Genomic DNA, 21,873 nt, shown 5'->3' with positions numbered 1-21,873 from the left:
ACTGTAGCCTGTTAACCCTGTTCACACTACCCTTCAGAACTATAACAAGTGTGAACATAACTGAACTGCACTGTAACCAAACCAAAGTGGTGCATCCACATGATACAAAATAGGTGCTTTGAAATGGTGTAGTTAAGTTTCAAAGTTAAGTTGTGCAGTGTGAACTGCTACCAACATGGCTCTTTTATAACTAATTAGGTGCAGTTCTATAATACAGCTGGGGAGGTAGTGTGAACCGTTGCAATATCTATGTGTGAACACATGATTAGTCTTGCTGGGCCAGCTGGCAGCTGTCAGACTCTAGTCTAATCATAGATACTGTATGTATGCTCTAATTTACCGAATAAATGTAACTTCAAACATAAAGAAACAATTTCTTCATGGTCTGATACCCATGTGCTCAAACGTGTTCACTATTGTTCTCTTTATCCATTTGCTGCTCAATGTTGTAATGACTGATAGAGACCAGTCTAATAAAGAACTGGTTCTATACACGCAGCCATCATTTTTGAAAGTTTTTTCTAAAGACGTACGTCTTTTTGAAGTAAATGGAGTGACTTGGAAAGTGAAGCAGGATTGGAACCAATTAGGAGTAGCTGGCGTTATTTGGGAATCAGTGAGTAGGCTCTAATTTTATCTTAATTTTTGTATTTATTATCTCCTAACCTGTGGTTGTTTTAGGCATTGATTCTCTCTCGCTATCTTGTTGATAATAATCATCTCATCAAAGGAAGAAGTGTCATTGAATTAGGTGCTGGTACAGGTCTCGTGGGCATGGTAACAGCAACATTAGGTGAGACCGTTATAGTACTGTGTTGGCCTGACATCATTTGTTACAGGAGCTGAGAGTGTAGCAGTTACTGACAAGGAAATGAGAATGATCCAAGAGAACCTTTCTTTGAATCGAGACCACCTCAATCAATCTTGCATTACTCCACTATTCTATGAATGGGGATCACCATTGCCTCTCTCATCACATATTGATGTTGTATTAGGCTCTGATATTATCTACATAGAGGAGACATATCCACTACTTATACATACATTGAATGAATTGTGCACTAGTCCTGATGTACTAGTATTGCTCTCAGCTCAAGAAAGATACGACAAGGTCAAGTTATTTATGAAGCAGCTGCTTCAAGGTGGTGGTTTTACTTCAAACGTTGTCGGCACAGAAGGGACAGTAAGGATTTTTAGCATACGTAAGACACTGTGATATTTCTTAAAGTAAAAAAATATATATAATTTTACAATATGTAATGATATGAAAATGAACATCAAAACTTATGTGATAAAATCTAGAATTATAATACATGTAGTTGTGTTTAAGTTTCTTCTTAAGTCCTTAAAAGACTCTTGACCTTTTCGCTCAAGCCATACAAATGCTCATCGGGAACATGTGGGGCTATCTCTTTCATTGACTTAGCCAGCTCAAGGACATACTCTGTATTAGGGCCACTCTCTCCTGTACTCATTACTATTCTTGTTGCCAACGACTCTATAGTCTGTGGTCCAAGATAGTTTGGATTGCTTTCGGTGGCAATGTATACCAATACTTTGAAGGGTTCTCTATGTGATGGATCGTGTGGATGAAAGGTAACCTCTTGTGTTGTATAACCACCACACTCTCTCTTATCGAGATATGCTATTACCTCGGGTACATCCGATGGCTTTACCTCAAAAGCTATGCCCCATGTAACACCCTATAACGTATAACAGAGAACAATCATAATGTACATGTACATAGCAACGTGCTGGATGGGGAAGTTATGCAAGATGTTTATGATTTCATGGGGAATTGTTTGATGTCTAATAGGCTTAGCAGTTCCATAACTGTGATCATATGCTGTGATTCTGTTGTTGTGCATTAGAGTATAACATTATTTCTCTGAATTCCCGTTAACTTCATCAAAAGATATTGGTAATAAGTACTTTTGAAGTGTCACAAACAGTATTGAATGATGTAGTGTGTATGTGTGTGTGTAGTGTTTACTTCATTGTTCTTGACTAGAGTAACAACACGGCCGGGCTATTGAGAGAGAATAAAGAGAAATGAACATAAGGAGAAGGAAGATTGAAAGAGGAAGGGAGGGGGACACAATTGCACACATTTGATCTGCTTTGTACATGTATGTAAATAAATCAATTTTATTTATTTACATCAAACAAGAAGCAAAGACATAATATGTCGTGAAACAAGTGTATGCCAACCCTGTTATGATGTACATATGACATCATGATGACCACAGTATGTTTGGCTTGTTAGCTTAATTTAAAAGGATGCTATAGAATCATAATAATAGACATTGCATCAGTCATTATTGCTGCAAAGTTTTTGTTTACATAACAATAATTCTTTAATACTTAGGACTCCTCTTGTACATGTTTAACTATATTGACAGCTGATACAGTGGTTGGCTCACCATTTCAGTTGTTCCCCTGTGTTTGACGCTGGCCTGCCAGAATCTCCTGTCGTATCCTTTGACAAACCCGATGACTTTTCTCTTGTAGGGAAAGTTTGTCTTCCACAGCAAAGACCCATAGCCAAAGACCCAAACGACAGATCCAGAACTATCAGCAGTCTCTGCGTTAAAGCCCATGGCTTTTGTTGCTTTCTGTCTCCAGTTATTTTGAATTGACTGAGCTTGGTCTTTTTATTGCATTGAGTGACGCAGCCCCACCCATTTTGTGGGTGGGGTCTAAAATTTTATAATCACTCCAAAATGGCGTAAAACTTTAATAGTAAAATTCAAAGTAAAAATAATGCCGTCTACTGTGACTTCAGTGTGTGTGCTATGTGGCCATGGCAACAATCAATCTCTTTATAAAGAATACAAGCCTGGTGCAATTCAGCTTAACCAATGTGTGAGCATTTCAATGTAAAATGAATGCATAAATTTTAATGATGCTCATTAATTTTTTTGCATAGGTCAATTGTCATCAATTTATTGACAAGTACATTGAATATGATAGAGTAATCCTGTTACTTGACATGTTCCTGTTAAGGATCCAATCTTACAGACACCTAATATTCAATTATGAAATCAGTACATCAGTAAGTACCTGATACATGATTATTTTTGTGATTCTTTCTCTCTCCTTCAGTTGCTATTAAGACTATTATTTGTATTATTATTCTGTCACGGATATATAGAGTCATGTAGATATGTTGCGACGACTCCATCGCTCATCCATCTAAACTTCCACTTGTCATTAGCTATGGCATTTACAGGTACACTTAGATATTGACAAGTTACTTTAATCTTGACTTGTATGCAGAATTTGGTATCATATGTCTGACTTCATTTATTGCAAAGGGACTTCTAAAAATAGGCCATTCGAAGTAAGCTAAAAATAGCCTCTCGACGACATTCTTCTATATCATTAGGTTAGATTTGAACAGGTTTCTACGTGTGATAGTATTATCCCATTTCATTGATTACTGCTCTGTCATTGTTACCATATGGATCCATGAGAGCTACACTCCAATAACTATACTGCTACTGTTTTATATACCGGCACAGCTCCAGTGTTATAGAGGTTAGGAAGAAGAGAGTGAGGGAGAGAGAGAGATAAAGATAATGAGTGAGCAAACTAACAAGTGTAAAACTCCAGATGTCAAACTTTCCTTCTTCCTTTTCTCCATATGCACACACACACATTATATGCTGTAGCACTGTTTACTGATCACTGGTTTAAATTGTTATCAGTAGTTCTTGTTCAGAGCATCATATTAAAGATTGCTAATTCAATCATGTTTACGAGAAGAGCAGAGTTCATGGATAGTTTTTTGTCATGAGACCAAACAAAACATTAAAACTACACCTTGTATACATAATACATTAATGATCTCATTAATTGATAATGCTTGTTGTTATTGCATCATAATATTAGTGATGACTAGAATTTATTTGTTGTTATTAATTATCAGAATTGACTATCACTGCAAACAGTCATGACTGAATTAACACAAACTTCTTGGATGGGGGGGGGGCAAGAAGCATGAGCTAAATCTGCTTAATCTGGCTTGTTTTTGATGGCCATAACTCAAGAATTTTACTCTGAAATGACTTAAACTTCAGCATATGGTTATTGATAAGTATCAAAGATTTTAATAAAAAATTGTCACAATTTTTATATGCTTTGTACATACATGTAGGAACTATGATGTTAATGAGAGTGTGTGACATTGAACAATAATGGTAACAAGCTACCCATCACTAGCAATATAACTTCAACTATTGATAGTCTAGAGTTTGGAGACATTCGGGAGATTTCATTGAGAACATGAACAGTTGCTACATAAAGGAATGTGCCAGCAGAGAACAGCATTGTGATACCAGTGATGGGAATTGAAGTAGAGTACATAACCTAAGGAAAAATACACTATTTCATACCTAACCTATGATCACATACAATTTCAGTAGACTAGGGTCTGTGGGAAGGACAACTCAATAACATAATATATAATGTAGTTTATTGTAACCAGTGGAAAGTAAATAGTAGTAGACTAAGGTCTGTCAGTAACATAATACATTATTGTAACTGGTGGGAAGGTCTACTTAATAACAATAACAGTTTATTGCAACTAGTGGGAAGTAGTACACCACATTACAAATATAGTAAAAAAATAACACACTTACTCTAATTAGTCCAAAATAAGAAACAAAAGAAGCTAAAGGAGCTGCCAAAGAAAATATTAATAAATGAAACCTAGCGGTCTTTCTATCATAGCCCTACAAATAATGGTTTATTAAAAGACAAAAAATAAAAATACGACTAACGTCATGAATAAGAAACGTAACAAATCCAAATGCAGCTGGAGCCTAAACAGGAAGAGAGAGAGAGAGAGAGGACATAGGTCAAGAACAGAGGTAAAGAGTTGGAATTGACTCGAACTTTCTACATAGTCAATATGTATCAGAAAATATAATACAAATTGGGGGTGATTTCAAAGCCTTTTTTGAAAAAAAGCATGCGCTATAGTACAAGATGTTTGGCCCATTTCTTAAAATGGTCATAACTCGAAAATTTTTTATTGGAATCGGCTCAAACTTTCTACACAGCATAAGGACATCAATATGTATCAGAAAATGTAATAAAAATTGGGGGTGATTTTGGAGCCATTTTTCGGAAAAAACCATGGGCTATAGTACAGGGAAATTTCCAGAAATTTGCTCATTTTTTAAAATGGCCATAACTTGAAAAATTTAAGTCGGAATCAGCTCAAACTTTCTACACAGCATAAGGGTGTCAATATGTATCAAAAAATGTAATAAAAATTGGGGGTGATTTCAGAGCCATTTTTCGGAAAAAACCATGGGCTATAGCCTTGGGTATTTTTCAGAATTTTGATACTTTTTAAAATGGCCATAACTTGAAAATTTGAGCTTGGAGTCAACTCAAAATTTCTGCATAGCATAAGGACATCAATATGTATCAGAAAATGTAATAAAAATAGAGAATGATTTTAAAGTCATTTTTTGAAAAAAAACTATGGGCTATAGTACAAGAAATGGGCTCAATTTTTAAAACAGCTATAACTCAAAAATTAGTAAGCCCTCACTTTATGGAGCATAATTGCGAGAAATATAACAAATTCAACATCAGATTTTGATAAACCAGCAGCTGCTCCTAATGCCAAACCATCAGCTACAAGAAAATGAAAAGTGATTGATATTTGGAATCAATTCAGTCATCATGCATTACCTGCTGCATGTACAACCAGTCCTACAGTAACAGTGATCCCACCCTTTCTCCTAACAGATGCAGCCTCCACATCTACAACCATACATGTAATCTCCATGTAATGCAATGTAAAACGCTCATACCTGTTCCACTGGAATGGGAATGAGATCCACACTGATCAATAACCAGCATGAACACAAAACCAAGCACAAGAGAGAGGCCAAGGAGAAACTCTAGATTCTCGTTATCCGCCTCACCTCCAATGGAGGCAGACTCAGAAGAGAGTGAGAAAGAAGGAGGGGAGCTGGAGGAGGAAGTCTCAACTTCACCGTCTTTATCATGAGTGTGATGACTGTGTGAACTGCCTGTGGAATGATGCTTAATAGAACAAAAGTGTATAACTAGTATATATATTAGTACTATGTAGTAAATACTACTACACCGCTATTACTATTACTACTGGCATCGAATAGAAAATGAGGTACGACTTAAAACCATAACCCAGAGTACTATTGGCTCACTGTAAAGGGACTCTATTCCTTCAGGTATAATGACCACTAGTGCAGTACCAACCAGCAGTCCAGCACCAAACACTGTGACCTTCCTCAGTATTTTCTGAAAACAGAAGAGAGAGTAATACATGCATATAAACACATATAGTTCTATATTATACGTATGTTGTCAATTTAAACTTTAAAATGCATTGCCAATCATGAGTGGTATGGAGGTAAATATCTATCCAGTGCAGCCGTTTCAAAGGGCTCCCTCACTCTGTAACTTATATTTGAAGTACCTCTGAGAGTGTGAGCAGTAAAGGTATTGATCCAGCTAAGTAACAGCCTAGAAACATGGCAAGAGAGAAAAAACTTAACGTCCATATTGGTTCCATAACAATTAATTAATTATTTTATTACCAGTTTTACCACACCCATTTATTTTTCAATATTCCCTTTTATAATTAGAGTAAAAGCAACGTGAGTTCACGTGTCTTGTGAAAATACAGGCATTATTTTATTTTATATTAATTTTAAAATAAATTTATGGACATAATAATTAGTTCAAGTTTTTATGATATTTTTCCTCTTGTTGCATGTATCTCTGATAATGATCATCAACTATCTGAACAATATTAACTTCATTCTCTCTCACACGATACTTGTAACGCTTGGCCAGTATAACAAACACTATCAGAATCAGTAGAACTATTGCACTCTTTGTTGTATAGTAGTAGACATTTGTACAAATGTATTCGTTCTCACAATTAAATGGAAACTGCAGAACAATGTTTAACAGGTAACCAAGACCGACTGATGCAGCATACCACATTCCAACCATCACTCCTCTCATGTGTACTGGTGATTGAGCTACTGTGAACTCTAATGATACTGGATAGAGTAGAATAAATGATACGGAATAGAGTATCTGTGGAACAATTAAAATTAGGTTGTTGTGTGCAAGGTTAGTTAGTGTCTTAAAACTGAAAATTATCAATTTCGAAACAGAGGTGGCTAAAGCAAACAGCAGTCCAGCACTCATTCTACTCAACATGTTAGGAATATACTTATAGAAGAAGACTCTAATCAGGTATAAATATGCCAGCAGTAATATAACTGAGCATGCATTGTGTCCAAAATCAGTTGGAATCAAGCAAGAGATTAATTTTATAGAGTCCTTACTGATATACCAGTTATAGTCATCACTTAAAGCAAATGCAAACACAGCAATAAATAATGGTAGCATACGTAAAGCAGTCCTTACATCTTCCACCTCTTCCTCTGTGAATGGTCCACCATATTTCTCCTTACCCAGGTCTAGTCTTGAAGGAGCCTCTTCCTCCCAGTAGGTCAGAGCACTACGATTCTCAGGATACTTGTGCTTCCTGGCATAACACAATACTCTAACAACTAGTTTAATAGGATTTTTCATCAATGACATGTTCTCTTCCAGTTTATGCCTGAATAATGAGTGAGATACCAGCACAAGAGATACAGAAATTCCTGACACTATGAATATGGTTGTGATAAAGTATCTGCTATCATCAAGAAAAATACACTGTAAAGGATAGTATATTAAAGCAGTTAGCTGTACAGAGGCAGCATGCCAGAAAATGACAGTGTTATAGTCAATATCTGAAGCTCCCACAAGCTGGTCAATGTTGTACTGTATTATGTTAGCTCTGAAACTTGTATATCCTATATATTCAAGAAAAGTGCCAGCAGCAAGTGTAAACCATAGAAAATGTACAGACTGATACAAATACGAATGTATGACTAGTCCAGTGGCAGCTGTGATCCAAGATGAAAGGCAAAACATTGCACCAATCATCACAGCATTACCTCTTCCAATCCATGCATCAGTTAACAGACCAAAGAATGGGAAGAAAAGGTTTCCTAGACATGATATCATATAAAAGCCATACTTTGACCAGCTGCCAGAAGCAAAGCCCTCTGAAAAATAATTGCCCCCAAAATGACCAATCAAGAAGTAGTTCCAGTATATGAGATAGTCCCAGATGAGAACCAATAAAGCTGAAGATGAAATGAGGTACCACTTTGAAAATTTTGACCAGATCCGAGCCATTGTATACCCAAAATGTAGATGGTAGACCACAATCAAAAATGTTTTCCTTTGAGAGAGCATTTAATAAAGTATCAAGAGACATACAAACTACATGTATTATGAATACAAATCAATTAGATACAGTACAGTTAGGTTAATAAGTTATTGCTGAGGACATAAAATAAGTTATACTCTGTCCTTTTCATGTGACCTCTTCCATAATGGAAGGCTTAGCGATGCTATCTTCTCAGAGTGAGCCTTTTCTGCCATTGAGGCTACAGTCTGCGAAGAACCAGATAGAAACATTGTCTCAATGCCAACAGTAGAGTCAGCAAGTGAAGGCATATTGAGTAGTAAATTACACTGACTTGATAACTATAGACACACAGTAAAATGTTACTACTAAAATCAGAAATTACTATTTTACATACCTGTGCTAGCAATAATGCTCTTTTCCTTTCTTCTTCTCTTGCTTCTGCTCTGCTTGTATAAAACCAGTCCAGCATACTGGCTAAGCTAGTCCTATCTGGACTTTTCACAGGATTGATAGATTGTCTACTAGTCCTTGCTTCTTGATTTGGCTCATTCTTTCTCTTTATAAATTTCTTGTAGGCTCTCTGAATAATTACTGCACTCCTATTTCTCTCCAATTGGCCTGTAACTTGCTCTCTCTTCCTCCTCTTACTCTTCCACCATTGCTGAATTATAACTGCTGCACTGTTCTTTTGATCTGTCAAATACTTAGCAACTGAAGAGGCTGGCATTGACTCGAGCAGTGCCATTTCATGTTCTCTCTCTTCTCTCATTTTTCTTATTTCTCTGCTCCTTAAGCCATTGTTCTGACGTTTCTTTAGCTCTTTGTCCCTCCTTCTCTTACGAACTAATCTCTGCAACAACACAAAACCTTTCCTCATTCTCTGTAGTCTTTTTCTCGTGGCGTATCCACGCCAGCCAGCCTGAATAAATACAGCTGCTTTTTGGAGTGAGCTATCCTCATCGGATGCTTTCACTCTTTCCAGTAAAGTGCTCACAAATTTGACCATTGAGGCATCCATTGATGTCTGGCTCCACTTCTCCAGTAGAAGGGAGAACCCTCTATATTTCTCACTAATTAGTTCAACAACAATCACAGAATAACTAGAGAGTATTGCTAAGAGCCTCAGCCCCGTGATAGCCAGTTCTTTGTGTGGTCCTCCAACCTTATAAACTAGCTCATCTAATATGCTCTCTAATATCTTAGTGCTGACACACTCAATGATTTCACCATCTATTTTCACCAGTTCTTGAAGGAATCTCATTATCGAAAGGGAATAGTCGACATTATCTGATACCAATAGGTGCAAGAGGTAAGATGACTCAATCACTCGTTTAATGCAGTCGTTGTGAGCGAAACACAGTCTTATAAGGGCATCTGTGACAGCCTCAAACTGATCCAAGTAAATGGAATGGGAAGAGTTGTCCGACTCGTGAATATTGTTAGCTAGAATAAGGAAAGAGTCGGCTGCCGTTGGTAGTAGCATTTCATAGAATTCTTCATTTCTCTCTGCCTCCTCTTCCTCCTCCTCTCCCTCCTTCCTTTCCAATGGTTTTATGTTACTGCATACGTTACTCAATAATCGACCTAAAATAACTCCAGTATACCAACCATTACCAACGTCAACTTGCGTAAAGTCAACCCGTAACTCCTCGACCAAGACATGTAGCAAATCACACTTCCAAATAAGGTAGTGGGCCCCAGTTAATGTTGTGAAGTTGAGGCTACTGTCGCTGAGAAGATCCCTCAGTTTGAGGAAGGATCGGGCGTGATCCGCGAGAGATGAATCTGTTCCGGTTACTTCTTGGGCTATAGCAATGATGGAGGAGGTTATATCGACCTAAAAGAACCAGAAAAGAGATTGCATGACCGGTTCAAGTGTTATCATAAATCTTTACCTTGTCCGCCATTGTTTGTTGTTATGAGCAACAGCATTGAAGGGGTTAAAAATAATTACTTCATTAATCCCGTGAGCGTAATAAAGTCACTAAAAATTTCATTTTTTCATCAAGCTAATTTCTTTTTAATTTAAAGTAATAAAAATATATCATTAAGTGCAGCTGATCGAAATCAGCACAAAAATATCACAAAAGTACCAGCAACAGAGTCCCATAATAATAATAAGACAATACAGAACTCCTGATAGAAGTTAGTTTATAATTTTGATTGAATATACATGTACATACATACATTACATACACAGCATTGAGAAGATGATCAAACATGATTACGACTAGAGAAAGAAAGGGTAAAAGAACATTGATTGCTATTCAAACTAACCTTCCTGTAAGTCGAGGATATAGCAATGGTGCTCGCTCCATTTCAGGAGAAGAATTATTATTATTATTATTAATAGCACTATAACTTGCTGTTACTCTTGTCTGTCCTAATGGGCTATTGGCTGCTGGGTGAAGATGAACAGTGGGAGTGGTGGTCCTAAACTGGCCGCTACGACCAAGATAAGTAGTGACTGGACGATGAAGAAGAGGAGAATTATCAGTAGAGCCACGATTGGATCCTTCCAATTAACACGTTATTAATCCAAATAGTTACTGGAATTACACTTACCTGTTAAAACTTCAAAGTCGTTGTCAATATTTGTTTGACTGGTCTGTCCCTCATCAGTCGTCTCAATCAGACAGTCGTTTGCAAAATCCTGCAAGAAACCTCGTGACCTTACAGTCCATACTTCCTACAAGGAAGAGAGAGAGAGAGAGAGAGAGAGAAAGAGAAAGAGAGAGAGAGACGTGTGAGGAACAATAGTCATTTTTCAACTTACATGCAATGTCTCGTAAGTGTCTGATATCAATGAGATAAACACTGAAAGCACCACGTAAATGAAGAGTGAAATAAACACGTAGAGATATATCTTTGAGAATATGAAAGCAGAGAAAGAGGAGCTGTCCATTTGTATGTATGTATTAAACATGTCATCTCCATTGATGAGAGAATAGAGACACTCTGAGGTCACTGATGGATCAGCAAACTACAGAAAAGGATTTTTAAATAAAAATATTCGTATGTTCGTTAGTGATCTATGATGTACCTTTGGATGGTAGGGTCCTAATACTAGCCAGCCCAGAAGAAGGAAGGCAACATAAAATATGAAACCACAGACCATGAAACGAATGACACTGGGTATAGCCAGTCTTAATGTGATCAACAGTATCTAAATGAATAATTTAATACAACAGAAGATAGCAATGTACATATATGGTCTGTTTTTGTGGTCACAAGCACCATTATCATGCACTCAGAAAAGACTTGGAGAAACACACACACACACACACACACACACACACACACACACACACACACACACACACACACACACACACACACACACACACACACACACACAATAGTCCATAAGGACATACATTGTATTTATCAAAATAGCTCAGGAACCTCAGCAAGCCAAGCCACTGGAAGAAGACTCCCATGCCAAAGATGATGCTACTGACATCGCTCAGTTCAAATAATGCACCTTCCTGTTTCAATGGAGAAGAACATGGTGAAATGGGTCAATAATACTCACATTAATGAATGCAGTAAACAGGAACATGATAGTACCCACGACTACTAATACATTACTACATATAACTCCCATGAACCAGACATTGTACAATGGAAGATACTCTGACAACGAGAGCTTATAGTTGAAATGCTTGAGAAAGAAATTCTTGACTCTCTACAAATAATAAAAAATTAACGGATGACTTTAAATAAATGCACCATTGCAATAAATTCAACTACTATACCTTAGTGAATCTGGCAGAAGTAACTAATGATCTAATGCACTGTGCAGTAGATATGATAGTGAACAGGAGTACAAGACTGCCTAGTACAGCAAGTAACACGGAGTCATGCTGAGTGGAGCCTACCAAAGAAAGAAATGAAATGGCTTAAAGTAAACTTGCACTTACCTCTATAGTTCAATCTCTTTTGATCACCATCATCATCCTCGCATGGATCAAACTCTGACTCAGCTCTCAGGTAAACAGGCATTGTACCATCAATGACATTGTTTTTCAATTCAATCTAGTACACAAGCGAGGCAAAGACACAGAGAAATAATATTCAAATTATAAAAGTGCAACTCTTGGCCTAATACGTGATACGGGCAATTCTATTCCATTGTTAAAATTTGGCAGATGTTTAATTATATTTTGAAAATGATTTGAGACCATTTGGTGTCAGTAAATTATGCTAAAGTGTTACTAACCTCAATGTGAAAGGTAGCGCACAAATAAAAGTTCTGGTCCTTGTAAAATGAGCTCAAGTTAAACTTAAATGTCATTGAATCAATGCTATAAGAAAAAAAGAATAATAATTAATAATAACAACTTATTATTTATTTCAAAAAAATTTTAGTCAGAGTTGGTCTGAAGTCTCTCTGAACTTTAGATTTGCGATCAGAATTAGCTCAAACTTTCTGATACACACTTCAAATTATGTTTGTGTCTACAAAACAACAGTTATACATGTATGTCACTACTCACTTTGTAACACTCCTTGATACACCATTATCATACAATAATTCATGAATATCAGCATCTTTACTTATTGATATAGTGGTGGCTACAATAAAAGTACAATAATAAAATTACAGTATAATCCATGAGACCCACTTGAATTTTTGTAATCAAATAATATCAAATCCAGTATAAGAGGCGGAGGGAGAGTGTTGGAATCATCTTCAGAGCCATACTGATAAGGACCAATGGCAATCGTCTTGATTGAATAATACTACAGAAGACAAAATTAAGATGTTGCACATGGACATTATTAGTATCTAAAAGTGTTGTACACGTCTCCTTATTCCTTACTGTAATAATAGTGTGGTTAATCTGTCCCCAAAGATCTTCTATCTTTCTGATAGTCCCTGCACTGGCTTTGCCATAATAATTCAAGGGATCATGTCTGTCATTGGCAATTGGTTTCTGGAATTGTTTGTTTGTGTGTGTGTGTGTGTGTGTGTGTGTGTGTGTGTGTGTGTGTGTGTGTGTGTGTGGAGGAATGTGACATAAATTACACTGTACATGTTGGCCGGGTTACTCACAATTATAAATAAATCATTAAACGTGTCCCTGTTGTTAAAAACAAATGTCTTGAGCTCTCTCCTCTCTTCGGCACAAACACATAACTAAGAGAGAGAGAGAGAGAGAGAGAAAGAGAGAGAGAGGGACAGTTATAGCTAATATTGATGTCATTGTCCTTACTTGTATGGTCACCAGTGTTATGACAATCATGTGTACGAGCAGTTTCCATGGAAAACGCCTCCTCTTATCGTACTTCCACTTTTGAAACGGATTCATAAAATGGAACTTCAATTCGGATTTCATTGCCTCTATCTCGGCTCTTATCCCCTATAACAACATCAGTTAATTTTCACTTTCAATATTTTATCATTGTATACTATTATACATATTTCTCATTGGAATTCGGTAGCCAAATTAGGAGAGAGGTTTACATAAGTGTTGGATGTAGTTGATGTTATTGTTTTTAAGGTTTTGCTGCTTAATAATACAAAAATAACTATAGCCTGATTGCTAATGAGAAAAAAGGCTATAACAATGAAAAGTTTCTACGCAAATATTTTTAGTTGTTTACCACAATAATGTCTAGTTGTTTACCTCTGTAGATCCGTCAGGTTCATTTTCAAAATTTTCCATATTTTGGTAACTCCCCCTCCGAACTTTCGAGTAACAAAAGTAACAGAAAGAATATTGACAAGAAGCAATTGTGAAATTGTAGAGTTTTTGACAGACTATTTTGAGAAGAAAAGAAAGAGAGATGACAAAAACAAAATCACATGACTGCTGTGTACATGCATCACGTGATTGCAAGAATTCTAGTATGACATACATCAATGAAGGCTATTTTTCAACAAGCATAATGTCCACCCTTTAATTGTACCCACCCTTCCTTCAAATTGTATACTGTAGATAATGATAACACTATGTATGATAGGTGCTCCTTCTACCAGAGACAATAAACAAGTCTCTTTACAATTTAATAGGAGGAAGGCAGCTGGTAGCAAGTCTGATAGGAGGTGCTATAGTTAAAGACAATGGAGTCAGTTATGTAATGTAAAGCAATCAAGACTTAATGAGTTTGTTCATATGCAGAATGCCATTAAGTGTCAGTTACCAAAGGATAACGATTAGTTTTTATAGAGGCATACCCACACACCACACATTGAATAAGGGTCATTTTCAGAAGAATGACCACATTGAATGTTTAAGCTACTCCACCTGACTAGGGCCTACTACAACCAGCTTATAAACAAACACTTATCTCAATACAATCAAAAACCAATCGTGTAGAACTTGGTATTTAATTTGACTTGAGGCAGAATATTCTTTAATAAGTACCATAAGTGCTAATAAATGCTACTATGGGCATTAGAATACTTACATGAAGTAAAGCAGCTCTTAAATGAGAAATCTTCTCTAGATCTTTTCCTGCTCCTAATGGTAAGTGAGTCTATGGGATCTACGCTGTCCCTCTTGCTAGAGCTCCTTTCCTCTCCTCCTACTCCTGGATCGTTATTGATAGAGCGGCCAACAGGCCCACCACTAGTACGAGAAGATGAGTAATTCCTGGACATGTCGTTAAGGGCTAAATGAAGAGACTGGGTCTTTGATGAAGCTAGTGTAAAAGAGAAGACTATTTTAAGCAATATACAGACCATACATACCTTTCTCGCTCACTCGAGGACGAGACATACCTTCCAACACACCTTATCAAACCAGTACATCTTTTTATTTGCAGGCCAATCATGAAATCATGACATTCATGTGTGAAACACGCCTATGATGTCGGATGGGCGTGGTAATCATCGCGCGGTACTGCGTTCTGCGCATGCCCATAATCTCTCGTTAGCATGCGTGGGCGAGCTCGAGGCAGCTCCACCCAACGACAAAAGAAAAGGTTTTTTGCAATTCATGTACAGTTGGATAAAAAATCAAATACTGCTACATCAATGACTGAAACACAAAAATTTTAAAGTGTTTTCCAATAGTTAGGATTAGCTTGTAGTCGTCTGGCGAAAGTCTCGTACCAGGACTGGAGGACACTAAGAGGGACATAGTTCTCCATTGGATTGATTGGAGTCTGAGCTGGGAGAACAGCAAAGGACGATGCATAATTGAAGAAATTCTCGACCATTTTGGTAGAAAACTCTGTAAATGAGTCCATGCTAGTTGCCTGAGTGTTTGAAGCTGGAGTAAGCTGTGCAATGTGGGCAGCTGGCTCCACTAATATCCCAACAAGTGCTGTAGTAGAACTCATGTCTTCAAGGCTAGCCATCATGGCTTCACCAAAAGGATTGGCGGCAGAAGGCGACGGCTTGACGTTTGATATTTTAAAAATGGCGCTGGGTTTCTCGTTTGATATGAAACCCAAATATTGCCAGGCTATCCCTCCCAGGTCGGTTGAGACACCAAAATATATACCGCCAGCAAAACCCTCGGAGAAAGGAACTTGACCGGTAAGGAAGACGACAATGTGGTTAAGACCTTCAACTTGCTCCAGCGTGAAGTAAAACTGCCCTCCACCAGCATCTTGAATATTAGTATCTACCTACAATGGAGTAAAATAATGTTTAATACTTCAATAGTGCAAAAGAAAAGTACTTACCAAGCGTCCAGAGGCTAGTAGGCCAAACATTTCTCTATAATTCTTTCAAAAAACAAGCCAGAGCTATAAAGTATCCACTAATCTTTAAAGAAGAACAATGACAATTGACAAGTTTATTCAAGAATGGCCAAGAATCTTCTAGAATACAAAGGGTTAAAACTAACCACGCCCAATAATGAAAGTAATAATCAAGTTAAATTATTGGTGAGAATAATAATTATTATAAACCACAAAAATTACACAATAATAATGAAAACACAATACTAGTTATTATTATTATTATTATTAATATTATTATTATCAATACTTAAACATCATTCCCTAGGAGGAGTGTATAATACATGTGAAGTGTTCCTTAAAACATATTTGAGAGAGAGAGAGAGAGAGAGAGAGGGAGAGAGAGAGAGAGAGAGAGAGAGGAGAGTGGTAGGACAAAAAGAGAGTTAACTGCTAGTGAGGAGAGGAAGACAACCAAAATCAAAGTGATTGCACTTCCCTGATAGCATCTTTCCAAATCTCAAACCTACAAAAGAGAGGGGGAGAGTATAAAAGTGAATACAAACTAGCTTGCATAAGAGAAGCAGCTTACCTTCTCCTCAATTTTTCTTTTTCTCTTTGTTCTTCCTCGTCGAATTTCTTGAGGAAGATATTTAGCTCTGGTAACTGGAACCTAATGTACTCGGCAACCTGTTGGTAGCAGACAGTATCATATTAACACTATGTACACTTAGACTACACAGACCTCTTGTGAGAGTTGCATGCTTGCAGAATCACTGGCTTCCATCACATAAATCTTGGCAACGTCCTAGTGATAATGCCATTAACTCAAATGCATTTGTTAAATATTATTATAAAAATACATACTTCACTTGGTCCAAGCTTTAATCTGATGGCCAATGGAGAGTCGGACGGGTCAAGCTGTTCCATTGCTCCACTATCATGGACTACCATTAACGAGAATTCACTGGATTTATTTTCGACCTGTGTGGATGGCATTCATGTATCTATCCATGATCACTAAGTCATTGCAATCTTACGTTGTATTTTTGTAGGAGCATGTCAATGACTTCTGGTGTCCTCTGCAAGTTGGAGACTCTTAGGTTAGTGGGTTTACCGTACGGAGGAATGAATTTACTCCTCTGAGTGGGGAAGAGGGAAGAGTGAGGAGGCGGGTGAAACCATTCCAAATAATAAACACATACCTTTTCTTCTCTGGCTTCTTGTCGCTTGTACTTCTGCACTTTCTTGAAGGAAGCTGACCTCCTTCTTACTGAGGTTGTACGAGGTATCCTATCGGTGACATCACTCTTTTGTCTTAGGACGACTCTCCCTTTGGTTGGACTGTTAGTGAGGGACTGACAGGACTTTTCCTCCGGTAAACTATCATCCTCTGAATCGTCAACACCTACTGAATCATCAATATAAAAGTGAATGTACGTATACAAACAGATACATACAGATACACACCTATATAAACTCATTCCAGCCGACATTGAATAATACAAATGTACACACAGAGGCATAAGGACTTACCAATGACATACTCTTCTTTAGGATCATCACTTTCCTCAGTAATTGTGCCCACTCCACTGTCTGTAGCACTCTCTCCATTAGAAAAGGCTAACATATGAGACATTAGTTAATGCATTATGCATAAAAGGGCATAACATGAAGATGTTACTACAAAAACTACTAATGTGTGTGTGTGCTAGCAGCTAGTGGTGCTGACCTTCTAATGACAATCCTTTCACTAGCTCATCAGTTCCTAGGCTGTATTGAGCTAGTTCCATGTATCTCTGTAACTCATCTTTGCTAATGTCTCCAGAGTCAGCCTGAGAGAGAGAGAGAGAAAGAGAAAGATAGAAAGAGGAAGGAGAAGAAGACAGAAATATAAAAGAGAGACAGGAAGAGTAGAAGACACACACAATGAAATCATCAAGAAATATATATCATACCTGTGTCACCATCTTATCAAATCCTTCATCATCAATCGAAATATAGTTATAAGAGCTCTCCCTGGCTCTTTGTCGACCGTAATTAGCTCCACTGGAGAGCACAATGTGTCTCTTGAGTCCCCAGTAAAGTCTGAGGATTCCTTCATAGAATATCCTGTCTCCTGCTTCTCTGTGTCTGATGGTCTCTATTGCATTCTCCTTGTAAAGATTGTACGTTTCTATTTTCGAGAGTATGTCGCTTCTAAAAAAAACAATAAAAACTTTCTCTCTATACGTATAAACATTGCTTTTAACTTAAACAATCATCACATGAGCTCTATCACAACACAACTAAATCATCCGTACCTTTCCTCTGCTGTGAGCGGTGGGTCTAAAAGAGGGCGTGGTTGTATAGCTGTCCCACTCCTCAGTCCATCGGGACCAAACTGGTTCTGATAACAAGTATTACAGTAGGGCTGGCCTTCGTGCTATAATGTACAAACTCAATTATAGACAGGTCAGTGTCAGTAATGCATCATTACCTCACAGTGTCTTCCTGGGTCTAGGAATCTACCACAGGTCGTACACCTGAAGCACTTCTGGTGCCATTGCTGACCCATGGCTGTCCTTTTCTCAGCTATGAGTAGAGAGAGAGAGGAAAGAAAGTAAGTTATGATGCAATTGTGAATGTGCGTGTGTGTGAAATAGAAAGGGAAAGATTTGGAGAGAGGGGAAAAGGAAGAAAAGATATAGATAATTAATGCAATCCTGACATCATTCTACAAGTTGTGGTCAGTAAGAAAACACAATAAAACTAAATACACAACCAAACAGCAAAGCATCCTTATACACAACCAAATAAATACATCCTCTCCACTGGCCACTGTCCTATGTGCTATTACCTTCGTCCACAATCCCATTTGTGGGCTTTGGGGACTTCTTTATGCCGAAACCTAAGACGTTTCGCTTGATTTTAGACATGACTGTCGTTTTTCCAAAGTGATCGTTGCCAGGTACTATAGACATTCAATTAACGAAATGAGCTGATGTCTTGAATGAAAAAGACAAAGTTCAATGCCATAAAGAGGTTACAATCACACAATTTATAAAAATAGCAAGAGTTCAGTAGGGGGACACCTGACCCATGAGAACAAACTCCACTACAGACACAAAGCAGTGGATAATCTTTGATTATTTAAAATATAATTATTCTAGCTAGTGACTTAACAGCTATGTAAGCTGTCGAACTGGTAGCAATATATTAAATAATAATAATAATGGGTAATGCCAGATAAGTGCTAAGGACACACGTTCACAAAGGGGAGATGTTATCATAATCAATAAAGGCAACAACAAACAATGAAGTCAAGAGTTATTACATAAGATAACATTAATAATAATAATAATAGGTATTATACAGAATGTACATGCACTACTAGTAGCCAAAAGGATATGGACCAACTACTAACAAACTATTGCACAAGTACACATGTGTATGTTATGGTTGTGTATACTTTTAGTTAGAATAATTCTAAGAAACAGCAACAGCAGTGGATGCATGTATGCATGTACATGTATAGTGAATGTATGCAAGTGCATATCAACAAGTGTCTATTGGCCAATAATTGGACAGTTTTAGATAAACTCTGCCCAAGAATTCTCAACATTTCCCCGGTCCATTAATCAGCACTCTTCTTGCTCTCAGGCAGCAAGCTACTGCCTCCCATTACGGCTCTCCACCTCCTCATGTGACTGTTTTCTTTTAACAAGAGGGAGTTAATGGCATCCAAACTAGACATAATACTGGCAGCCAGTTTAATGTAAATTCTTTGCATTGAGTGTAAGGCTAGAAATTCCATTAAGGAGGAACACACAAGATTTATATTTTTTGTGGGAAGACAGTATACCCTCTCCTTATATACAGAGTGACAATGTTCACAACAGTGAAACTGCTAAGTGACAGAATGTACACCATTGAAGCAATTAACAGGAACACAACAGTGAGAGAGAGAGAAAAGCAATAGAGAGAAGATGCTGTACATACATAAACTCACACACCCAAACATTAGGAAATGTACATGTAATATACATAATCATGATAGGACAGGACCCCATACTGAACTCTTGTTTGGCCATCTCCCTGAGGGCCCGCTTTCACTACGATATTCATTCCTATGAGTAACTCACTGTATAAAAATGGGTGCAGCCCTGATGCGCATACAAAGCGCAGGAAAGAGCGTAGGAAGAGGACTCCAGATGCGAGAGAAAAGAGAAGAAGCAAGGACGATGCCCACCAATATAAAGGATGGATGACGGGACCGCAGCGGAGATAGGTAGGTGTGGTTAATCTTTTAAAAGGTGTGGTCTCGGGGGGCAATTTGTTATGCGGGGAGCGGGGGAAGATATTAATAATAAGAACAAAGAAGATTAAAATAACAGGATCATGTGTCGCTCTTGTCAATACTACACTAGATTATCTAAAGATTGCTGCTGTTTGGTTATTTCCCTCATTATAAATTTCTGTAGAAAACTTAATTTATATACAAAAGATAACGTAATGAAGTATTATAATAAAATTATAACAAAATTGTTATTCAAAGCAGTGCCATAAGCAAAATCAGTAGAGGATTAGTCGTTTGCAAGAGCTTACAAAAGAGAGCAATAACAATGCATTCAGGGCTACTCTAAACTGACTGGTCAATCGAACATTTAAATGGCTTTTAACACACTTAATTTAATACTGAGACTACTAGCTTATACTGCTAAGTAATTAGCCTACACTGCTAAGTGCTTAACATGATTTCGCTTATTAAAAATCTAAAGAATGCAAGTACACACATGAAAGGGATAGCTTACCAAAATATACCAGTTTTCCACATCTTGCACACCTTCCTCTTTGGCTATTAGCTATCTTTCCTTGTCTTGAATGCTGTTGTGGAGAGGGCCTACCAAAAGAATTAATATCAGCTACAGCTGCTTGCCCTCGCCACTTAGGCAAGTTAGGGGAATTAGCCGCCATTCCTCCAGATAGTCTACGAATGCTTGAGTCAGTGGAAGGAAGACTGGAAGTGGAGCATAGGCCAGAGTCCAGGGACTCAGTTGGAAAGTGGTCTTCCCTCTCAGGTAACAGGACAAGGGATGACGTAAGGAGAATGTCAGTCTCTTCAGATGGTAAGTGACTATTGCTTTGTGATGGAGAGTGACTATTGCTTTGTGATGGAGAGTTACTATTGCTTTGTGATGGAGAATTACTATTGCTTTGTAATGGAGAGTCTCCTGTGTCTGCTTGTTTACTGGAAGAAACAGGAGGAGGTAGAGGCTGCAGGTAAGGCAGAGTTATACTATGTATGGCAGAGTCTTGATCTGAATGGACCCTCACTACTCTGTGGCTTGCAATAGGTGTTAGACTAGTCTCCTCGATATCAGAGCTACTGTTGACAGTCGGTGTAATGTCACCAGCTTCTGTTGTGAACAGGATCCTATCTAACACCGGGGAGTTTATTTCCGAGTCAGGTACACTGTCAGTTCCCCAATCAGACCCTCCTCCTTCTCCTCCTCCTCTCGCCCAAACAGAATAACTGATGTGATAGACTGGATTTGAGAATGGAGCAACAGAGAACATGGATTGTTAGCCTACCCGTAGGAGTATTGCCGCCTATTAGCTATAAAAGGGAGAGACATTAATTATCAGTCTGAATACCACAGGCTGCTACATGTCTATGGCTTACTCCTCACTATGTCTCGTTAAAATAGTCTGCCAGTCTCTTGTCTAAAAGCATCTGGACCTCTCTGCCGAGGTCTGCAAGAGAAGAAGCCAAGAACAAAAGGAGGAGCTACAAAAAGAATTTTGCAGCTCAGCTCACAGCTCCTTGTTGTGGGTGGGGCTGGTATAGGAGGCTTATAGATCACGTGACAAACAATGTGGAAGTTTTCCGTCTATCTTCCCCAGGCATCATGTACTACGAGAGCCTTTTCCTCTTCTTTGCTTAGACTGAAACGAAGTAGGTCCTTTTG

The 21,873-nt window shown here is 37.8% G+C and overlaps 8 protein-coding genes across 13 annotated transcripts; 2 read left to right on the top strand and 6 right to left on the bottom strand.

The window, feature by feature from the left end:
* The first annotated feature begins 283 nt into the window (after nucleotides 1-283).
* Nucleotides 284-1,297, top strand: LOC100635827 (protein N-lysine methyltransferase METTL21A-like). Its single transcript, XM_003388509.3, has 3 exons — nucleotides 284-616; nucleotides 682-793; nucleotides 840-1,297. The coding sequence occupies exons 1-3, from the start codon at nucleotides 323-325 to the stop codon at nucleotides 1,214-1,216; spliced, it is 783 nt and encodes a 260-aa protein (XP_003388557.2). The 5' UTR covers nucleotides 284-322; the 3' UTR covers nucleotides 1,217-1,297.
* LOC100636840 (putative glutathione-specific gamma-glutamylcyclotransferase 2) lies at nucleotides 1,191-2,643 on the bottom strand. Its single transcript, XM_003388517.3, has 3 exons — nucleotides 2,424-2,643; nucleotides 1,994-2,029; nucleotides 1,191-1,703 (listed from the first exon to the last, which is right to left on the bottom strand). Exons 1-3 carry the CDS (start codon nucleotides 2,598-2,600, stop codon nucleotides 1,338-1,340), a joined length of 579 nt encoding a protein of 192 aa, XP_003388565.1. The 5' UTR covers nucleotides 2,601-2,643; the 3' UTR covers nucleotides 1,191-1,337.
* Nucleotides 2,644-2,703: 60 nt separating this feature from the next.
* On the top strand, nucleotides 2,704-3,950 carry LOC105313731 (protein arv1 homolog). Of its 2 annotated transcripts, none has more exons than XM_019999789.1 (6): nucleotides 2,704-2,865; nucleotides 2,930-3,055; nucleotides 3,106-3,232; nucleotides 3,280-3,343; nucleotides 3,389-3,540; nucleotides 3,675-3,950. In XM_019999789.1, the coding sequence occupies exons 1-6, from the start codon at nucleotides 2,764-2,766 to the stop codon at nucleotides 3,797-3,799; spliced, it is 696 nt and encodes a 231-aa protein (XP_019855348.1). In that variant the 5' UTR covers nucleotides 2,704-2,763; the 3' UTR covers nucleotides 3,800-3,950. The 2 variants fall into 2 exon arrangements, with proteins under 2 accessions (XP_019855348.1, XP_011405689.1); XM_011407387.2 differs by having other exon boundaries at nucleotides 2,795-2,879.
* A 136-nt stretch (nucleotides 3,951-4,086) lies between these two features.
* LOC100636713 (zinc transporter ZIP9-B-like) lies at nucleotides 4,087-6,598 on the bottom strand. Its single transcript, XM_011407386.2, has 8 exons — nucleotides 6,482-6,598; nucleotides 6,210-6,303; nucleotides 5,832-6,053; nucleotides 5,710-5,781; nucleotides 5,567-5,652; nucleotides 4,785-4,826; nucleotides 4,644-4,736; nucleotides 4,087-4,371 (listed from the first exon to the last, which is right to left on the bottom strand). Exons 1-8 carry the CDS (start codon nucleotides 6,575-6,577, stop codon nucleotides 4,171-4,173), a joined length of 906 nt encoding a protein of 301 aa, XP_011405688.1. The 5' UTR covers nucleotides 6,578-6,598; the 3' UTR covers nucleotides 4,087-4,170.
* Nucleotides 6,599-8,309: 1,711 nt separating this feature from the next.
* LOC105313730 (IQ calmodulin-binding motif-containing protein 1-like) lies at nucleotides 8,310-10,270 on the bottom strand. Its single transcript, XM_011407385.2, has 3 exons — nucleotides 10,180-10,270; nucleotides 8,679-10,121; nucleotides 8,310-8,622 (listed from the first exon to the last, which is right to left on the bottom strand). The coding sequence occupies exons 1-3, from the start codon at nucleotides 10,189-10,191 to the stop codon at nucleotides 8,434-8,436; spliced, it is 1,644 nt and encodes a 547-aa protein (XP_011405687.2). The 5' UTR covers nucleotides 10,192-10,270; the 3' UTR covers nucleotides 8,310-8,433.
* Nucleotides 10,271-10,297: 27 nt separating this feature from the next.
* On the bottom strand, nucleotides 10,298-15,100 carry LOC100636588 (mucolipin-2-like). Of its 2 annotated transcripts, none has more exons than XM_011407384.2 (18): nucleotides 15,015-15,100; nucleotides 14,702-14,935; nucleotides 13,918-14,051; nucleotides 13,504-13,650; nucleotides 13,344-13,427; nucleotides 13,111-13,224; nucleotides 12,913-13,030; nucleotides 12,784-12,862; nucleotides 12,507-12,591; nucleotides 12,208-12,322; nucleotides 12,043-12,161; nucleotides 11,820-11,972; nucleotides 11,662-11,772; nucleotides 11,328-11,450; nucleotides 11,061-11,267; nucleotides 10,850-10,973; nucleotides 10,562-10,799; nucleotides 10,298-10,514 (listed from the first exon to the last, which is right to left on the bottom strand). In XM_011407384.2, exons 2-18 carry the CDS (start codon nucleotides 14,892-14,894, stop codon nucleotides 10,499-10,501), a joined length of 2,160 nt encoding a protein of 719 aa, XP_011405686.2. In that variant the 5' UTR covers nucleotides 14,895-14,935; nucleotides 15,015-15,100; the 3' UTR covers nucleotides 10,298-10,498. The 2 variants fall into 2 exon arrangements, with proteins under 2 accessions (XP_011405686.2, XP_019855367.1); XM_019999808.1 differs by having other exon boundaries at nucleotides 14,985-15,092.
* Nucleotides 15,101-15,218: 118 nt separating this feature from the next.
* LOC100636462 (protein Hikeshi-like) lies at nucleotides 15,219-16,079 on the bottom strand. Its single transcript, XM_003388514.3, has 2 exons — nucleotides 15,926-16,079; nucleotides 15,219-15,868 (listed from the first exon to the last, which is right to left on the bottom strand). The coding sequence occupies exons 1-2, from the start codon at nucleotides 15,953-15,955 to the stop codon at nucleotides 15,290-15,292; spliced, it is 609 nt and encodes a 202-aa protein (XP_003388562.1). The 5' UTR covers nucleotides 15,956-16,079; the 3' UTR covers nucleotides 15,219-15,289.
* A 140-nt stretch (nucleotides 16,080-16,219) lies between these two features.
* On the bottom strand, nucleotides 16,220-21,724 carry LOC105313728 (ras association domain-containing protein 2). Of its 4 annotated transcripts, none has more exons than XM_019999805.1 (13): nucleotides 21,588-21,724; nucleotides 20,716-21,521; nucleotides 18,402-18,496; nucleotides 18,226-18,347; nucleotides 17,881-18,121; nucleotides 17,655-17,757; nucleotides 17,459-17,545; nucleotides 17,128-17,333; nucleotides 16,963-17,064; nucleotides 16,790-16,906; nucleotides 16,668-16,730; nucleotides 16,515-16,612; nucleotides 16,220-16,448 (listed from the first exon to the last, which is right to left on the bottom strand). In XM_019999805.1, exons 2-13 carry the CDS (start codon nucleotides 21,479-21,481, stop codon nucleotides 16,403-16,405), a joined length of 2,046 nt encoding a protein of 681 aa, XP_019855364.1. In that variant the 5' UTR covers nucleotides 21,482-21,521; nucleotides 21,588-21,724; the 3' UTR covers nucleotides 16,220-16,402. The 4 variants fall into 4 exon arrangements, with proteins under 4 accessions (XP_019855364.1, XP_011405685.2, XP_019855365.1 ...); XM_011407383.2 differs by having other exon boundaries at nucleotides 17,128-17,330; XM_019999806.1 differs by having other exon boundaries at nucleotides 21,595-21,724.
* Nucleotides 21,725-21,873: the final 149 nt, after the last annotated feature.

The sequence above is a fragment of the Amphimedon queenslandica genome, unplaced genomic scaffold, assembly GCF_000090795.2.
Source record: "Amphimedon queenslandica unplaced genomic scaffold, v1.1 AMPQUscaffold_13237, whole genome shotgun sequence".
NCBI classification, from domain to species: Eukaryota; Metazoa; Porifera; class Demospongiae; order Haplosclerida; family Niphatidae; genus Amphimedon; species Amphimedon queenslandica.
The sequence above is the reverse complement of the archived record's forward strand: the minus strand, read 5'-3'. Positions and strand labels throughout refer to the sequence as shown.

What these genes read in the sequence shown, in the direction of transcription:
- LOC105313728 (XM_019999805.1), bottom strand. Translation starts at nt 21,481, where the DNA reads ATGTTCTCTGTTGCTCCATTCTCAAATCCAGTCTATCACATCAGTTAT. An exon ending in TGCTCCTACAAAAATACAAC is followed by an intron (nt 16,907 to 16,962) that starts GTAAGATTGCAA and finishes CCATCCACACAG; the next exon opens with GTCGAAAATAAATCCAGTGA. An exon ending in GCATGCAACTCTCACAAGAG is followed by an intron (nt 16,613 to 16,667) that starts GTCTGTGTAGTC and finishes TGCTACCAACAG; the next exon opens with GTTGCCGAGTACATTAGGTT.
- LOC100636713 (XM_011407386.2), bottom strand. Translation starts at nt 6,577, where the DNA reads ATGGAACCAATATGGACGTTAAGTTTTTTCTCTCTTGCCATGTTTCTA. An exon ending in AGGAATAGAGTCCCTTTACA is followed by an intron (nt 6,054 to 6,209) that starts GTGAGCCAATAG and finishes ATCATTCCACAG; the next exon opens with GCAGTTCACACAGTCATCAC. An exon ending in CTTATTTTGGACTAATTAGA is followed by an intron (nt 4,372 to 4,643) that starts GTAAGTGTGTTA and finishes ATTTTTCCTTAG; the next exon opens with GTTATGTACTCTACTTCAAT.
- LOC100636588 (XM_019999808.1), bottom strand. Translation starts at nt 15,012, where the DNA reads ATGTCTCGTCCTCGAGTGAGCGAGAAAG. An exon ending in TTAATGATTTATTTATAATT is followed by an intron (nt 13,225 to 13,343) that starts GTGAGTAACCCG and finishes AAACAATTCCAG; the next exon opens with AAACCAATTGCCAATGACAG. An exon ending in ACACTTACGAGACATTGCAT is followed by an intron (nt 10,974 to 11,060) that starts GTAAGTTGAAAA and finishes TCTTCCTTGTAG; the next exon opens with GAAGTATGGACTGTAAGGTC.
- LOC105313730 (XM_011407385.2), bottom strand. An exon ending in GAGCATTATTGCTAGCACAG is followed by an intron (nt 8,623 to 8,678) that starts GTATGTAAAATA and finishes GTGTGTCTATAG; the next exon opens with TTATCAAGTCAGTGTAATTT.
- LOC100635827 (XM_003388509.3), top strand. Translation starts at nt 323, where the DNA reads ATGTATGCTCTAATTTACCGAATAAATGTAACTTCAAACATAAAGAAA. An exon ending in CTGGCGTTATTTGGGAATCA is followed by an intron (nt 617 to 681) that starts GTGAGTAGGCTC and finishes TGGTTGTTTTAG; the next exon opens with GCATTGATTCTCTCTCGCTA. An exon ending in CATGGTAACAGCAACATTAG is followed by an intron (nt 794 to 839) that starts GTGAGACCGTTA and finishes CATTTGTTACAG; the next exon opens with GAGCTGAGAGTGTAGCAGTT.
- LOC105313731 (XM_019999789.1), top strand. Translation starts at nt 2,764, where the DNA reads ATGCCGTCTACTGTGACTTCAGTGTGTGTGCTATGTGGCCATGGCAAC. An exon ending in ATTATGAAATCAGTACATCA is followed by an intron (nt 3,056 to 3,105) that starts GTAAGTACCTGA and finishes TCTCTCCTTCAG; the next exon opens with TTGCTATTAAGACTATTATT. An exon ending in ATTAGCTATGGCATTTACAG is followed by an intron (nt 3,233 to 3,279) that starts GTACACTTAGAT and finishes ACTTGTATGCAG; the next exon opens with AATTTGGTATCATATGTCTG.
- LOC100636462 (XM_003388514.3), bottom strand. Translation starts at nt 15,955, where the DNA reads ATGTTTGGCCTACTAGCCTCTGGACGCTTG. An exon ending in TACTAGCCTCTGGACGCTTG is followed by an intron (nt 15,869 to 15,925) that starts GTAAGTACTTTT and finishes ACTCCATTGTAG; the next exon opens with GTAGATACTAATATTCAAGA.
- LOC100636840 (XM_003388517.3), bottom strand. Translation starts at nt 2,600, where the DNA reads ATGGGCTTTAACGCAGAGACTGCTGATAGTTCTGGATCTGTCGTTTGG. An exon ending in ACAGGGGAACAACTGAAATG is followed by an intron (nt 2,030 to 2,423) that starts GTGAGCCAACCA and finishes CTCTCTCAATAG; the next exon opens with CCCGGCCGTGTTGTTACTCT. An exon ending in CTCTAGTCAAGAACAATGAA is followed by an intron (nt 1,704 to 1,993) that starts GTAAACACTACA and finishes TATACGTTATAG; the next exon opens with GGTGTTACATGGGGCATAGC.